The following is a 17,061-nucleotide window of genomic DNA, read 5'->3' as shown; positions in this document are numbered from 1 at the left end:
TCTTGGGGGAAATGGCCCTAAAATCCCCCCAAATGCCAATATTTGGGGGTAAAAATGAGCATAAAATCCCAGATTTGGGGCAAAAGCAGGCGTTAAGTGTAAAAGAACTCCGTATTTGTGCGGAAATGGCCGTAAAAGGCAAAATACTCCCAAATTTCGGGTAAAATTGGACACAAAGGATCAAATCTCCCCATGTTCGTTGGAAAATTGGGCGTAAAAGCTGAAATCGCGGAGATATTTGGGACAAAAACGGCCTTAAAAGGCAAACCATCCTGCCAGTTGGATGAAAATTGCCATAAATGGCAATAACGTCCCCAAATTTCAGACAAAAATGGTTCTAAAAGTAAAATATCCCCCCGGATTTGGCGCCAAAAAAAAAAAAAAAAAGGGAAAAAGTCGCCAGATTTGGGATAAAATCGGCCCGAAGAGCTGAAGCGTATCCAGATTCGGCTTCAAAATTGCTCTGAGAGGTAAAACGTGGCCAGATTTGGGGTGAAATTGGCCATAAATGGTCGAAGCGTGGCCAAATTTGGGTCGGGAATATCCGGATGAGCCAAAGCATCCCCGGTTTTGGGTCAAAAATGAGCAGAAAAGGTAAAGAGCGACGAGGTTTAGGGCTAGAAGAGGCGCGACGTGCCCAGATTTTGGGCCGAACCCCTCCATAAATGGCAAAAAAAAAAAAAAAAATCCCCAGATTTGAGGTGAAAATGACCAAAAAAGGCTCAAAAAAAAAAAAAAAATCCCAGGATTTTGGCAAATAAATGGCAAATTCTCCCCAAAATTTGGGTGGGAATCGGGTAAATAATCGCTAGGGAAGGTCTTTCAGGGATATTTTTTTTGGAGGGGGCGGACGGGGACACAGTAAAGGGAGGTCCGCGTTCGTCGCAAGGGTCTGGGTGCCATGGAAGGGCGCTTGGGTGCCATGGAAGGGTGTTGGATGCCATGGAAGGGTGTTGGGTGCCATGGAAGGGCGCTTGGGTGCCATGGAAGGGTGTTGGGTGTCATGGAAGGGTGCTTGGGTGTCATGGAAGGGTGCTTGGGTGCCATGGAAGGGTGCTTGGGTGCCATGGAAGGGCGCTTGGGTGCCATGGAAGGGTGTTGGGTGTCATGGAAGGGTGCTTGGGTGCCATGGAAGGGTGTTGGGTGTCATGGAAGGGTGCTTGGGTGCCATGGAAGGGCGCTTGGGTGCCATGGAAGGGTGTTGGGTGTCATGGAAGGGTGCTTGGGTGCCATGGAAGGGTGTTGGGTGTCATGGAAGGGTGTTGGGTGCCATGGAAGGGCGCTGGGTGCGATGGAAGGGTGCTTGGGTGCCATGGAAGGGTGTTGGGTGTCATGGAAGGGTGTTGGGTGCCATGGAAGGGCGCTTGGGCACCATGGAAGGGTGCTTGGGTGCCATGGAAGGGTGCTTGGGTGCCCCGTAAACACTCTTGGGTGCTTTGGAAGGGTCTGAGCTTCATGGAAGGGTTCTCATGCTCCATGGATGGGTGCTTGGGTGCTACGTAAAGGGTCTTGGGTGCTCCATAACGGTTCTTGGGGGCTTTGGAAGGGTCTGAGCTTCATAGAAGGGTGCTAGGGTGCTACGCAAAGGGTCCTTGGGTGCCCCGTAACGGTTCTTGGGGGCTTTGGAAGGGTCTGAGCTTCATGGAAGGGGTCGCATGCTCCATGGAAGGGTGCTTGGGTGCCCTGTGAAGGCACTTGGGTGCTTTGGAAGGGTCTGGACTCCATGGAAGGGTACTTGGGTGCCCCATAACAGCTCTTGGGTGCTATGCAAAGGGTCTGGGCTCTAGGCAAAGAGTCCCACTCTCCATGGAAGGGTGCTTGGGTGGCCTGCAAAGGGTCTGGGCTCCACGCAAGGGGGATTGGGTGCCCTATAAAGACTCTTGGGTGCTGGGCAAGAGTCTGGGCTCCATGGTAAGGGTGTCATCCTTCATGCAAAGGGTGCTTGGGTGCCCCATAATGGTTCTCGGGTGCTTTGGAAGGGTCTGAGCTTCATGGAAGGGTGCTTGGGTGCCCTGCAAAGGGTCCTGGCTCCATGGAAGGGCGCTTGGGTGCCCTGTAAAGGCTCTTGGGTGCTTTGCAAAAGGTCTGGGCTCCACCCAAGGGATCTCATGCTCCATGGAAGGGTGCTTGGGTGCCCTGCGGAGGGTCCAAATTCCATGCAAAGGGCTCTCGGGTGCCCCATAACGTCTCTTGGGTGCCCCATAACATCTCTCAGGTGCACCATAACGTCTCTCGGGTGCCCCATAACGTCTCTTGGGTGCTTCGGAGGGTCTGGGCTTCATGGGAAGGTTCTCATCCACCACTAAAGGTCTCTTCGGTGCCCGGCGAAGGTCTCCGAGCTCCTCGAAAGACTCTTGAGCGCCCCGCGAGCGAAACCCCGGCTCTTCCTCCCGCAACCGGTCGAGCGCGGCAAAGAAAACCGCGGGCCGCCGAGCGTCGCTTCCCTCCACCTCCTCCGTGTTGTTGGTTTTTTTTTTTTCTTTTTTTGGCGAGCCGCTCGCTGCGTCGGCGTCACCGTGAGCAGCTTTCGCGCAGTAGTAGGTGGCCGTGTCGTCGGCCCTGAGGCTGTTCATCTGCAGCTTGAGCGTGCTCTGGGAGTTGTCCCTGGAGATGGTGAAGCGCCCTTTGACCGACGACCCGTAGCTTGTGGAACTACCATCGCTGGTAATACCCGCGACGTATTCGAGACCTTTCCCGGGCGCCTGTCGCACCCATCCCATGCCTGTGCTGCTGAAGGTGAAGCCGGAGGCCTTGCAGAGGAGGGTGAGGGACCCCCCGGGTGGCTGGAGGCCCCCTCCGGACTCGACCAGCTCCACGGCCGCCCGCAGCCCTGAGGAAGGAGGAAGGAGAGAATTGAGTCGCCCGCTCCCGCCGTCGCCCTCCATCTCCGCGCCCGGGGAGGGAGAGATGGGGGTCAGCGGGGTTGGGTCCTACCTGGGAGGGCTGCCAGGAGGAGGAGGAGGATGGTGGAAGCCGAGGCGAAGGCCATGGCGGGAGGATGAAGGGTGAGGGGGAAGGAGGACGCCGGGGATGTGCTGCCATGGTGGGACCGGGGGGTTTTAAAGACGTCGAGAGCCGGGCGGGATTTGCATAAGGTGGGTCCGCCCCCCAAAATCTATTCCCCCCCCCCCCCCTCCACCCAGTTGGTGTTTTAATTGCAAATCTCGGCCCGGCGCTCGTTAGTCGGCGGGGATTTGGGTTCTTTAATTGGAAGGCGCAGCTTGTTTACGGGGAATTGTTTAATTACAAGGTCTCCGGGGAATTAATTGCAGGTGTAGGGCGAATTATTTCATTAGAAAGCCTCTGGGGAATTAATTGCAGGTGTAGGGCGAATTATTTAATTAGAAAGCCTCTGGGGAATTAATTGCAGGTGTACGGCGAATTATTTCATTAAAGGTCTTTCGGGAATTCATCGTAGATGTACCCCGAATTATTTAATTAAAGGTCTCTGGGGAATTAATTGCAGGTGTACACTGAATTATTTAATTACAAGGTCTCTGGGGAATTAATTGCAGGTGTACGGTGAATTATTTAATTACAAGGTCTCGGGGGGGGAATTAATCACAGACACACAACAAATTATTTAATTACAAGGTCTCAGGGGGAATTAATTGCAGGTGTACGGTGAATTATTTAATTACAATGTCTCGGGGGAATTAATCACAGACGCACAACAAATTATTTAATTACAAGGTCTTGGGGGGAATTAATTGCAGATGTACACCAAATTATTTAATTACAAAGTCTCAGGGGGAATTAATCACAGACGTACAAGAAATTATTTAATTACAAGGTCTCAGGGGGAATTAATTGCAGCTGTACACCAAATTATTTAATTACAAGGTCTCAGGGGGAATTAATTGCAGGTGTACGGTGAATTATTTAATTACAAGGTCTCGGGGGGGGGGGGGGAATTAATTGCAGACGTACACTGAATTAATTAATTGGGAGCCCTTGCAGCGAGCCCTGATCACTTCTTTGCAGTGAATATTTTAATTGCAATCTCTGCCGCGAACCCTCAGACCTTCTCTCGCCTCAATTAATTAATTGCCGGCTCTGCAGGTGCCACAATCACTTAATTGCTCTGGATTAATTAATTGCAAACTCTGCAGTGCCACAATCACTTAATTGCTCTGGATTAATTAATTGCAAACTCTGCAGTGCCCTGATCACTTATTCGCCCCAATTAATTTAATTGCCAGCTCTGCAGTGCCCTGATCACTTAATTGCTCTGAATTAATTAATTGCCAGCTTTGCAGTGCCACAATCACTTAATTACTCTCAATTAATTAATTGCAAACTCTGCAGTGCCACGATCACTTATTTGCCCCAATTAATTTAATTGCCAGCTCTGCAGTTGCCTGATCACTTAATTACTCTGGATTAATTAATTGCCAGCTCTGCAGTGCCACAATCACTTAATTACTCTGAATTAATTAATTGCCAGCTCTGCAGTGCCCTGATGACTTCTTTACCCCAATTAATTTAATTGCCAGCTCTGCAGTTGCCTGATCACTTAATTACTCTGAATTAATTAATTGCCAGCTCTGCAGTGCTCTGATCAGTGATTAACCCCAATTAATTAATTGCCAGCTCTGCACTGCTCTGATCAGTGATTAACCCCAATTAATTAATTGCCAGCTCTGCAGTGCCCTGATCAGTGATTAACCCCAATTAATTAATTGCCAGCTCTGCAGTGCCCTGATCACTTAATTAACCTGAATTAATTAATTGCAAACCCTTCAGTGCCCTGATCACATATTTACTCTGAATTAATTAATTGCCAGCTCTGCAGTTGCCTGATCACTTAATTACCCTGAATTAATTAATTGCAAACCCTTCAGTGCCCTGATCACTTAATTACTCTGAATTAATTAATTGCCAGCTCTGCAGTTGCCTGACCAGTGATTAACCCCAATTAATTAATTGCCAGCTCTGCAGTGCCCTGATCACTTAATTAACCTGCATTAATTAATTGCAAACCCTTCAGTGCCCTGATCACTTAATTACCCTGAATTAATTAATTGCAAACCCTTCAGTGCCCTGATCACTTAATTACCCTGAATTAATTAATTGCAAACCCTTCAGTGCCCTGATCACTTAATTACTCTGAGTTAATTAATTGCCAGCTCTGCAGTGCCCTGATCACTTATTTACCCTGAATTAATTAATTGCCAGCTCTGCAGTGCCCTGATCACTTAATTACTCTGAATTAATTAATCGCCAGCTCTGCAGTGCCCCGATCGCTGATTTACCCTGAATTAGTTAATCGCAATCTCTACAAAACTCTTAACATTTATTTACCTCGGTTGATTTAATTGCGGTCTCTGGTGTGCCTCGATGAATTATTTACCCTGATTAATCTAATTACAGTCTCTGATGAGCCCTGATGAGTTATTTACACTAATTAGCTTTAATTGCAGGCTCTGGCGAGCCCTGATCACTTTTTTTCCCCGCTGAATTATTTAATCGCCAGCTCTGCAGTGCCTTCCGTCGCTTCGTCGGGCTTAATTATTTAATTGCTCGCCGCTTATCGGGGAGGAATTCTTTAATTGCAATCTCTGTGGCGCCCTCATCAGTGACATCATCGGTATTGTTTTGGGGTAGAAAGGCCGGAAATGAGTATTGCGGTCGCTCGCTCTCCGCCGCTTCTGCTGTAATCTCTGGCCTGGGACGGGGATATTTATTTTTTTTGATGGGGGGGAGGCGAAAACTTGGTGATTTGGGGATACGGAGCGAAAATTTTTGGGATGCAGGGTGGGGGATTTGGGGGAAAAAGTGGAGATTTTGGGGGGGGGGGAATGATGAGGTGTGGGAATTTCGGGGAGCCTCTTACACCGAGAAGGTGCCGGAGTTCCTGGAGGTGAAGCCGGAGCTGTTCCGGATAACACACAGGCCTGCGTTTTGGGTCAAAACCCGCAGGATTTAGGCTAGACGAAGGGTTTGGTGCTTAGCGGCAGGGTCAAGGTGTGCTACAAGAGCCGGGTCTTCGGGCGGGGATTTTACGAAGGGGTCGGGATGTGGGGACACGAGGTGGGGGCCACCAGCACCACCGACACCGCCACCACCTTTCCCGCAGTAGTAGGTGGCCGTGTCGTCGGCCCTGAGGCTGTTCATCTGCAACGGGACCGTGCTCTGGGAGTTGTCCCTGGAGACGGTGAAGCGCCCTTTGACCGCCGACGCGTAGTTTGTGGTGCTACCATCGCTGTAAATCCATGCGACGAATTCGAGACCTTTCCCGGGCGCAGAAGGGCAGACACCCCCACCCAGCTCCCCCTCTTCCTCGCTCTGGGCATCTACCAGCTTCAGGGGGGCCCAAATCTTGGGGTGCTGGGGGCGTGTCTGGGCACAGGGAGGGGTCTGGGTTGAGCGCGAGGGTCTGAGGTGGGTGCCAAACGGTCAAGATGTTGGGGTAAGACAGGTGAGATTTGGGGCAAATGAAGGAAGTTTGGGCTCAATGCGCAAGATGTGGGTTAAATGGTTGAGGTTTGGGTTGCAACGGTCAAAGTTGGGGGCAAAGAGTTGAGATTTCAGGCGAAACCAGTCAAGGTTTGAGGGAAACAGTCAAAGATTGGCGCAGATGTTGCCGGTTTGGGGCAAAAAGAGTCAAGATTGGGGGCGAACGCTGAAGGTTTGGGGCAAAAATGGTGAAAGATTGGGGTAAAGGGTTGGGATTTGCGGTAAACGTCGGGGTTTTGGGGCAAACGGTTGCGGTTTGTGTCAAAAATGGTCCAAGTTTGGGGCAGAGGGTCAAAGTTCAATGGATACGATTGGGAGTTTGGGCCAAAGGTTCGGTTTTTGGGTAAAAACAGTCCAGGTTTTGGGCAAAGAGTCAAAGCGTGTTGGAGATGGTTGAGTTTTGGGGGAAAAGGTGAGGTTTGGAGCAAACACGGTCAAGTATTGGAGCCAAGGGCTGAGGTTTAGGCCCCGAATGCTGGAGATTTGGGGGAAACGGTGAAGGTGAGGGGCAAAAATGGTCAAATTTGGGGACAAATTAGTCAAGGTTTAGGGTAAAGAGTGGAGGTTTAGGGCAAAAAGAGTCGAGGTTTGGGGCAAACGGTCAAAGCTTGGTGGAAAGAGTCAAGGGTTGGGGCAAACCTGGTCAAGAACTGGAGCAATGGTTGAGGTGTTAGGCAAATAAGGCTGTGATTTTGGGGCAAATGCTCAAGATTTTGGTTAACTGGTTGAGGTTTGGGGTAAGCGGTCAAAGCTTGATGCAAAGCTTGGAGGGTTGGGGTCAAGGGTTGAGGGTTGGGTCAAGGCCCTGGGCTGGGTGCAGGGTCCAGGCTGGTTCAGGGGGGTTGGGAAGATTTGGGGACCCAGCGCAGGGATGTGGGGACACGGGGCCGAGGTTGAGGCCACCACCATAACCAGCAGCACCAGTACCATCTTGTTTCGCGCAGTAGTAGGTGGCCGTGTCCTCGGCCCTGAGGCTGTTCATCTGCAGCTTGACCATGCTCTGGGAGTTGTCCCTGGAGATGGTGAAGCGCCCTTGCACCGCCGGCGCGTACCATGTGCTGCTGCCACTGCTGCTAATCTCCGTGACCCACTCGAGCCACTTACTGGGCGCCTGTCGCACCCATCCCATGTCTTTGCTGCTGAAGTCGAAGCCGGAGGCCTTGCAGAGGAGGGTGAGGGACCCCCCGGGTGGCTGGAGGCCCCCTCCGGACTCGACCAGCTCCTCAGCCGCCCGCAGCCCTGGGGAAGGAGGAAGGAGAGAATTGAGTCGCCCGCTCCCGCCGTCGCCCTCCATCTCCGCGCCCGGGGAGAGAGGGAGGGAGGGAGGGGGTCAGCGGGGCTGGGTCCTACCTGGGAGGGCTGCCAGGAGGAGGAGGAGGAGGAGGAGGAGGCAGGTGGAGGGGGGCTGCTGGGGGACGTGTCGTGCTGGGGGGGTCCTCTGTGCCCAGGGAGGCTCCAGTGGGTCAGGGGGAGGGTTCAAGCAAAGGAGGGGGCAAAGGGGACCGACACGGTCAAGGTTTTGGGATAACAGAGTTGAGGTTTGGGGCAAACAATGTGATTAGGGCAAAACGGTTGAGTTTGGGGGGCAAAAGTGTTTGAGTTTGGGGCCAAAATGGTCCAGGTTTTTGGGAAAGTGTCAAAGATCGATGCAAACGGTTGAGGTTTTGGGCAAATGGTTGAGATTTGGGGCAATAACAGTTGACATTTTGGACAACCGGTCAAAGCTTGTTGCAAACGATCGAATTTTTGGAGAATTTGAGGTTTGGGACAAAGTCGGTCAAGGATTGGGGCAAACGGTCGAGGTTTGGGGCCAAAATGGTTGAGGTTTGGGGGAGATGGTCAAGATTTGGCTGAAACGGTCGAGGTTTTAGGCAAAAATGGCCACCAAACGGTCCAAGCTTGGGGGAAACGGTCAAGGTTTGGGGCAAAGTTCGTCAAGAACTGGGGTACCGGTCAAGGTGTTAGGAACATCTGGTTGTGATTTGGGACAAATGGTGAAGATTTCGGTTAAATTGTCAAAGTTTGAGGGAAGTGGTCAAAGCTCGATCAAACAATTTGGGGTTGGGGTAAAGGGTTGAGGGTTGGGTCAAGGCCCTGGGTTGGGTGGAGGGTCCAGGCTGGTTCAGGGGGTTAGGGAAGATTTGGGGACCCAGCGGAAGGATGTGGGGACACAGGGCCAGGCTCGGGGCCACCACCATAAGCACCACCACCAGCAGCAGTACTTTTCGCGCAGTAGTAGGTGGCCGTGTCGTCGGCCCTGAGGCTGTTCATCTGCAGCTTGAGCGTGCTCTGGGAGTTGTCCCTGGAGATGGTGAAGCGCCCTTTGACGGACGACGCATATTCTGTGTAACTACCACCGCTGTTAATAAGCGCGACGAATTCGAACCCCTTCCCGGGCGCCTGTCGCACCCAATTCATGCCGGTGCTGCTGAAGGTGAAGCCAGAGCCCTTGCAGAGGAGGGTGAGGGACCCCCCGGGTGGCTGGAGGCCCCCTCCGGACTCGACCAGCTCCTCGGCCGCCCGCAGCCCTGGGGAAGGAGGAAGGAGAGAATTGAGTCGCCCGCTCCCACCGTCGCCCTCCATCTCCGCGCCCGGGGAGAGAGAGATGGGGGTCAGCGGGGCTGGGTCCTACCTGGGAGGGCTGCCAGGAGGAGGAGGAGGAGGAGGAGGAGGCAGGTGGAGGGGGGCTGCTGGGGGACGTGTCGTGCTGGGGGGGTCCTTCTGTGCCCAGGGGGGCTCCAGTGGGTCAGGGGGAGGGTTCAAGTCGAAAAGGGTGCAAGGGGACCGACACGGTCAAGGTTTTGGGATAAAAGAGTTGAAGTTTGGTGCAAACGGTCATGATTTGGGTGAAATGGTGGAGGTTTTGGTCAAATGGTTGAGGCTTGACTCTTTTTGACCAAGGTCTTGGGAAAGGGTGAAAGCTCGATGCAAACGATTGAGGTTTTGGGCCAAGGGTTGAGTTTTGGGGCAGAAACAGTCAAGGGTTTGGGCAAACTGTCAAAGCCGGTTGCAAACGGTCACGGTTTGGGGAAAGACGTTGAGGTTTGGAGTAAAGACGATCAAGGGTTGGTCCAAAATGGTTGAGGGTTTGGGCCAAAATTGTCGAGCTTAGGGGCCACAATGGTAAGATTTGTTGAAAAATTGTTCAAGGTTTAGGGTCAAGAGTTGAGTTTTGGGGCAAAAACACGGGAGGTTTGAGGTAAACAGGCCAAGCTTGGTGCAAATGGTTGAAGTCTGGGGCAAAAATGATGGATTTTTGGGGCAAACGACCAACATTTGGGTTAAATATTTGAGGTTTGGGAAAGATGTTTGAGTTTTGGGGCAGCAATGGTCAAGGTTTTGGGGACATGCTCAAAGCTTGGTGCATATGGTCAAGTTTTGGGTTTAAAAGGGTCGAGATGTGGGGCAAAGAGTTCAGGTTTTAAAGCCATAAAGGGTCAAAGTTTGGAGCAAACTGTTGTGATTTAGGGTTCGATGGTTGAGGTTTGGGGCAAATGGTTGAGGGTTGGGTCAAGGCCCTGGGCAGGGTGCAGGGTCCAGGCTGGTTCAGGGGGGTTGGGAAGATTTGGGGACCCAGCGCAGGGATGTGGGGACACGGGGGCAGGATCGGGGCCACCACCATAACCACAACAACCACCATAACCATCAGCTGCTTTCGCGCAGTAGTAGGTGGCCGTGTCGTCGGCCCTGAGGCTGTTCATCTGCAGCTTGAGCGTGCTCTGGGAGTTGTCCCTGGAGATGGTGAAGCGCCCTTTGACCGATGACGCGTAGCTTGTGTAACTACCATCGCTGGTAATACCCGCGACGTATTCGAGCCCCTTCCCGGGTGCCTGTCGCACCCAACTCATGTAGGTGCTGCTGAAGGTGAAGCCAGAGCCCTTGCAGAGGAGGGTGAGGGACCCCCCGGGTGGCTGGAGGCCCCCTCCGGACTCGACCAGCTCCTCGGCCGCCCGCAGCCCTGGGGAAGGAGGAAGGAGAGAATTGAGTCGCCCGCTCCCGCCGTCGCCCTCCATCTCCGCGCCCGGGGATGGAGGGAGGGAGGGAGGGGGTCAGCGGAGCTGGGTCCTACCTGGGAGGGCTGCCAGGAGGAGGAGGAGGAGGAGGAGGCAGGTGGAGGGGGGCTGCTGGGGGACGTGTCGTGCTGGGGGGGTCCTCTGTGCCCAGGGGGGCTCCAGTGGGTCAGGGGGAGGGTTCAAGCAAAGGAGGGGGCAAGGGGACCGACACGGTCAAGGTTTTGGGATAAAAGAGTTGAGGTTTGGGGCAAATGGTTGAGGTTTGGGAGAAACAGTCTGATTTGGGCAAAACGATTGAGATTTGGGGCAAATATGGTGAAATTTGGGGAAAAATGGTCAAGCTGTCAGGTAAAGAGTTGAGGTTTGGGACAAAACCAGTCCAGGTCTGAGGGAAGTGCTGAAAGCTTGGTGGAAACACTTGAAGTATGGAACAAAGAATGGTTGAGGTTTTGGGGCAAAATGTCAGGGTTTGGGTTATACGGTGGAGGATTGGGGCAAATCGTTGAGAGTTGGGTCAAAAATGGTCAAGGCGTTGGGCAACTTGTCAGGGGTTGATGCAAATGATTGAGGTTTCGGCCAATGGTTGAGTTTTGGGGCAAAAACAGTCAAGGTTTTGGGCGAACAGCCAAAGTTTGTTACAAGTGGTTGAATTTTGGGGCAAAAACAGTCCAGATTTTTGCCAAACGATCCAGGTTTGGGGAAAGAAGTTGAGCTTTGAGGCCAATGTGGTTGACAACTGGGAAAAAGGTCAAGTTTTTTGGCTTAAATGGTCACAGTACGGGACAAATAGTCAAGATTTGGGTTCCATTGTCGATGTTTGAGGGAAATGGTCAAAGCTTGATGCAATCGGTTGAGTGTCGTGGCAAATATTCGATGTGTGGGACAAGGACGTGGGCAGGGTTCGGGGTCCAGACTGGGTTCAGGGGTTTTGGGAAGATTTGGGGACCCAGCGCGGGGATGTGGGGACACGGGGCTGGGGTCAGGACCACCACCATAACCAGCACCACCACAATAACCACCAGCATCTTTCGCGCAGTAGTAGGTGGCCGTGTCGTCGGCCCTGAGGCTGTTCATCTGCAGCTTGAGCGTGCTCTGGGAGTTGTCCCTGGAGATGGTGAAGCGCCCTTTGACCGACGACGCGTAGTATGTGCTGCTACCACCACTGTCAATACTCGCGACCCACTCGAGCCCTTTCCCGGGTGCCTGTCGCACCCAGTACATGTCGGTGCTGCTGAAGGTGAAGCCGGAGGCCTTGCAGAGGAGGGTGAGGGACCCCCCCGGGTGGCTGGAGGCCCCCTCCGGACTCGACCAGCTGCCCTGGGCAGGGGGCAGAAGGGCAGACACTCCCACCCAGCTCCCCCTCTTCCTCGCTCCAGGCTTCTACCAGCTTCAGGGGGGCCCAAATCTTGGGGTGCTGGGGGGGGGTCTGGGCACAGGGAGGGGTCTGAGGTGGGTGCGAGGCTCCAGGGCTTGGAGCAGAAGCTCTGAGCATCGTTGAGGCGTCCAGGCTGGTTGCAAGGGTGTGGGGTTGGAGGAGAGGGCTGGGACGGGTGCCGGGTCTTGGCTTGGGGCCAAGATCTGGGTGAGGTGCAGGGGTCTGGCCTTGGAGAAGAAGTCTGGGCTGGGTCCAGGGGTTTTGGGAAGGCACTGGCATGTGGCGTAAATGGATGAAATTTGGGGCAGAAATGGTCAACGTGAGGCCAAACGGTCAAGACTGGGGTTAAATTGTTGAGGTTGGGGGCAACGGTTGAGGAATGGAGCCAAAATGTTGAAGGTCTTGGCCAAAAATGGTCAAGGTTTTGGGCAAAGTGTCAATGCTCGATGGAAACGGTTGAGGTTTGGGGACAACTGTTGAGTTTGGGGGCCAAAATAGTCAAGATTTGGGGAAACATTCCAAGCTGGGTACAAATGATGGAGGTTCGGGAGAAGGAAAACAGGTAAATTTTGAGGCAAATGTTTGAGGTTTCAGGCAAAAAGGGTGAAAGGTTGAGGGCAACTGTCAAGATGCTGATTCAATGGTGCAAGTTGGAGGTAAATGGTCAAAGCTTGATCCACACGGCCGAAGTTTGGGGCAAATGTTTGAGGTTTGGGGCAAAGAGGGTTGAGGGTTGGGGCAAGGACCTGGGCAGTGTGCAGGGTCCAGGCTGGGTTCAGGGGTTTAGGGAAGATTTGGGGACCCAGCGCAGGGATGTGGGGACACGGGGGCAGGATCGGGGCCACCACCATAACCACAACAACCACCGTAACTATCAGCTGCTTTCCCGCAGTAGTAGGTGGCCGTGTCGTCGGCCCTGAGGCTGTTCATCTGCAGCTTGAGCGTGCTCTGGGAGTTGTCCCTGGAGATGGTGAAGCGCCCTTTGACCGATGACGCGTAGTCTGTGTAACTACCATCGCTGGTAATAGCTGCGACGTATTCGAGCCCCTTCCCGGGCGCCTGTCGCACCCAGAACATGGCGTTGCTGCTGAAGGTGAAGCCAGAGCCCTTGCAGAGGAGGGTCAGGGCTGAGTTTTGGGGTAAAAGCCGGAGATTTGGGCACCGCGCAAGGATTTGCTGTCGTTGCAAAGGATCAGGATGGGTGCAAGAGGTCCGGGCTGGGTGTAACGGGTGGAGGCTGAGGGCCAGGGTCTGGGGGTGGGGGGAGGGACGCGGGCTGGGTACCGGGGATCCAGCCGGTGGCCGTTCATCTCCGGCGTGACCGCGCTGCGGGACGGTGAAGCGCCCTCGCAGCGCCGGCGCGTGGCCTGTGCTCCCAGAGCCGTTGGTGCCGGAGATAAGCCGGGATTAAACCGACGGCCCCCGCTCAACCGCTGGCCGTAGGTAACCAGGCGCGTCCCCGCGAGAAGGGAAACGCAGAAGCCCCGGAGCGACTCGCCCAGCCCCGTCCAACCGGAGAGCGATTAGAGCCGCGAGTCAGCTCTGCGAATTAGCGCGGGCAGAGCGACCCGCCGAGCAGAACCAGCGCCCTACTCACACGCTCCCACCCCCCCCGGCCCCCCGTCCCTCGACGCCCGCCGTGTAAAGGCAGGATGCCGTAGCTGGAAGCAGAGAGGGGACGGAGCGAGGAGCGAGAAAAGCGCGGGGAACCCAGCGCCGTTCTAAAAGTAGACGCGAAAGCGCCGGTGGCAGCTGCCTGGAAGGCAGAAACGCTTCACGGGGCGGGGGGGGGGGGGATCCCCGAGGGGTGCGAGTGTTGTGCGGCGAGCGGCGAGCACCCGGCTCTGCGCAGACCCGACGGAAACGAATCTCTCGGCTCGGGGTGTTCTGGGCTCTTTGCGCAGCGGGGCCAGAACCCCGTTTGGGGAGGAAAGCCTCAATATTTGCCCCGTGCTCGAGCCCCTTCCGGGGTGTCTGTCACCCCCCCCCCCCCAAAAACTCCCCAGGGGCCGCTGAGGGTGAAGGCGCAGCCCGTGCAGGAGGCGGCTTGGGCAGGGCTTGGGGCTGAGGGCAGGTTTTGGGGCTGGGCGCAGGGCTTTGGGCTGAGGACGGGGGATTTGGGGAGCACGCAGGGCTTTGGGGTGCCTGGGGCTGGAGCAGGCAGGGTGCAGGGACGGGCTCGGGGTGGCCGGGGCAGGAGCCGGGCAGGGGATGCGGGTAGCGTGTGCTGCCATCGCTTTGAATACCCGCGATCCACTCGAGCCCTTTCCCGGGTGCCTGTCGCACCCACATCATGTGGGTGCTGCTGAAGGTGAAGCCGGAGGCCTTGCAGAGGAGGGTGAGGGACCCCCCGGGTGGCTGGAGGCCCCCTCCGGACTCGACCAGCTGCCCTGGGCAGGGCGCAGAAGGGCAGACACCCCCACCCAGCTCCCCCTCTTCCTCGCTCCAGGCTTCTACCAGCTTCAGGGGGGCCCAAATCTTGGGGTGCTGGGGGGGGTCTGGGCACAGGGAGGGGTCTGGGCTGGGTGCGAGGGTCTGGGGAGGGTGCAAAACGGTCAAGATGTTGGGGTGAGACAGGTGAGATTTGGGGCAAATGAAGGAAGTTTGGGCTCAACGCGCAAGATGGGGGTTAAATGGTTGAGGTTCGGATGGCGATGGTCGAGGTTGGGGGCACAAATGCTCAAATTTCAGGGGAAATTCATCAAGGTTCGAGGTCAAGAGTTGAGGTTTGGTGCCAAACCAGTCGAGGTTTCAGGTAACTGTTGAGGTCTGGGGCACAAATGGTCGAATTGTTGGGCCAAGAGTCAAGCTTTGGGTGAAGTGGTTGGGGTTTGGGGCAAAAGATTGAGAGTTGGGTCAGAAATAGTCAAGGTTTTGGGCAAAGGGTCAATGTTTGCTGCAAACAATTGAGATTTCGAGCCAAGGGTTGAGTTTTGGGGCCCAAACAGTTGGGATTTTGGGTGAACGGTCAAAGCTTGTTGGAAACGGTGAAGGTTTGGGGCAAAAAGGGCCCAGGTTTTGGCCAAAGAGTCCATGTTTGGGGAAAGCAGTGGAGGTTTGAGGCTGACATGTTCAAGAAGTGGGTAAAATGTCAAGGTTTTTGGTCAAAATGGTCAAAGTATGGGAGAAACTGTCAAGATTTCAGATAAATGGCTGAGGTATGAGGAGAATGGTCGAGGCTTGATGCAAAAGGTTGAGGTTTGGGGCAGACGGTTGAGGGTTTGGTCAAGGCCCTGGGCAGGGTGCAGGGTCCAGGCTGGTTCAGGGAGTTTGGGAAGATTTGGGGACCCAACGCAGGGATGTGGGGACACGGGGGCAGGCTCGGGGCCACCACCATAACCAGCACCACCACAATAACCATCAGCATTTTTCGCGCAGTAGTAGGTGGCCGTGTCGTCGGCCCTGAGGCTGTTCATCTGCAGCTTGAGCGTGCTCTGGGAGTTGTCCCTGGAGATGGTGAAGCGCCCTTTGACCGACGACCCGTAGTCTGTGCTGCCACCGCTGTTAATATATGCGACTGGTTCGAGCCCTTTCCCGGGCGCCTGTCGCACCCACATCATGTAGAAGCTGCTGAAGTCGAAGCCGGAGGCCTTGCAGAGGAGGGTGAGGGACCCCCCGGGTGGCTGGAGGCCCCCTCCGGACTCGACCAGCTCCATGGCCGCCCGCAGCCCTGGGGAAGGAGGAAGGAGAGAATTGAGTCGCCCGCTCCCGCCGTCGCCCTCCATCTCCGCGCCCGGGGAGGGAGGGAGGGAGGGAGGGGGTCAGCGGGGCTGGGTCCTACCTGGGAGGGCTGCCAGGAGGAGGAGGAGGAGGAGGAGGAGGCAGGTGGAGGGGGGCTGCTGGGGGACGTGTCGTGCTGGGGGGGTCCTCTGTGCCCAGGGAGGCTCCAGTGGGTCAGGGGGAGGGTTCAAGCAAAGGAGGGGGCAAGGGGGTTTGACTATCCATGCCCCAGACTCCTCCGAGCACCGTGCACCCAGCCTGGGGCCTCCAGCCAGCCGGGGGGTCCCTCACCCTCCTCTGCAAGGCCTCCGGCTTCACCTTCAGCAGCAAAGCCATGTACTGGGTGCGACAGGCACCCGGGAAGGGGCTCGAATACGTCGCAGGTATTAGCAGCAGTGGCAGCAGCACAAACTACACGTCGTCAGTCAAAGGACGCTTCACCATCTCCAGGGACAACTCCCAGAGCACGCTCAAGCTGCAGATGAACAGCCTCAGGGCCGACGACACGGCCACCTACTACTGCGCGAAAGATGCTGGTGCTGGTGGTGGCCCTGACCGCAGCCCCGTGTCCCCACATCTCTGCGTTGGGTCCCCAAATCTTCCCAAAATCCCTGAACCAGCCTGGACCCTGCCCCCTGCCCAGGGCCTTGACCAAACCCTCAACCGTTTGCCCCAAACCTCAACCTTTTGCATCAAGCCTCGACCATTCTCCTCATACCTCAGCCATTTATCTGAAATCTTGACAGTTTCTCCCATACTTTGACCATTTTGACCAAAAACCTTGACCATTTACCCACTTCTTGAACATGTCAGCCTCAAACCTCCACTGCTTTCCCCAAACATGGACTCTTTGGCCAAAACCTGGGCCCTTTTTGCCCCAAACCTTCACCGTTTCCAACAAGCTTTGACCGTTCACCCAAAATCCCAACTGTTTGGGCCCCAAAACTCAACCCTTGGCTCGAAATCTCAATTGTTTGCAGCAAACATTGACCCTTTGCCCAAAACCTTGACTATTTCTGACCCAACTCTCAAGCATTTGCCCCAATCCTCAACCACTTAACCCAAAAAGCAACTTTTTGACCCAAATCTTGACGTGTTTGTCCCAAACTTCAACTCTGTTATCCCAAAACCTTGACCGTGTCGGTCCCCTTGCCCCCTCCTTTGCTTGAACCCTCCCCCTGACCCACTGGAGCCCCCCTGGGCACAGAGGACCCCCCCAGCACGACACGTCCCCCAGCAGCCCCCCTCCACCTGCCTCCTCCTCCTCCTCCTCCTCCTCCTCCTCCTCCTCCTCCTCCTCCTCCTCCTCCTGGCAGCCCTCCCAGGTAGGACCCAGCCCCGCTGACCCCCTCCCTCCCTCCCTCCCTCCCCGGGCGCGGAGATGGAGGGCGACGGCGGGAGCGGGCGACTCAATTCTCTCCTTCCTCCTTCCCCAGGGCTGCGGGCGGCCGTGGAGCTGGTCGAGTCCGGAGGGGGCCTCCAGCCACCCGGGGG

General features: G+C 55.2%; 1 protein-coding gene and 1 gene segment (V, D, J or C); both read right to left on the bottom strand.

Moving 5' to 3' along the window:
* Window positions 1–15,674, bottom strand: part of LOC104632673 (immunoglobulin gamma-1 heavy chain-like) — a 93,490-nt gene extending 77,816 nt beyond the window's left edge. The window contains 2 exon segments of the C gene segment in view: window positions 15,182–15,517; window positions 15,629–15,674. Coding sequence covers window positions 15,182–15,503 — 322 coding nt within the window.
* LOC142599639 (uncharacterized) lies at window positions 93–3,024 on the bottom strand. Its single transcript, XM_075741336.1, has 3 exons — window positions 2,935–3,024; window positions 2,222–2,830; window positions 93–220 (listed from the first exon to the last, which is right to left on the bottom strand). Exons 1-3 carry the CDS (start codon window positions 2,987–2,989, stop codon window positions 93–95), a joined length of 792 nt encoding a protein of 263 aa, XP_075597451.1. The 5' UTR covers window positions 2,990–3,024.
* Window positions 15,675–17,061: the final 1,387 nt, after the last annotated feature.

The sequence above is a fragment of the Balearica regulorum genome, unplaced genomic scaffold, assembly GCF_011004875.1.
Source record: "Balearica regulorum gibbericeps isolate bBalReg1 unplaced genomic scaffold, bBalReg1.pri S35, whole genome shotgun sequence".
NCBI classification, from domain to species: domain Eukaryota; kingdom Metazoa; phylum Chordata; class Aves; order Gruiformes; family Gruidae; genus Balearica; species Balearica regulorum.
This window is presented reverse-complemented; position numbering and strand designations above follow the sequence as displayed.

Coding starts and splice junctions, on each gene's coding strand:
- LOC142599639 (XM_075741336.1), bottom strand. CDS start 2,989: ATGGCCTTCGCCTCGGCTTCCACCATCCTCCTCCTCCTCCTGGCAGCC. Junction 2,831..2,934: donor CCTCCTGGCAGCCCTCCCAG/GTAGGACCCAAC, acceptor CTCCTTCCTCAG/GGCTGCGGGCGGCCGTGGAG. Junction 221..2,221: donor GGCACCCGAGAGACGTTATG/GTGCACCTGAGA, acceptor CCGCGATTTCAG/CTTTTACGCCCAATTTTCCA.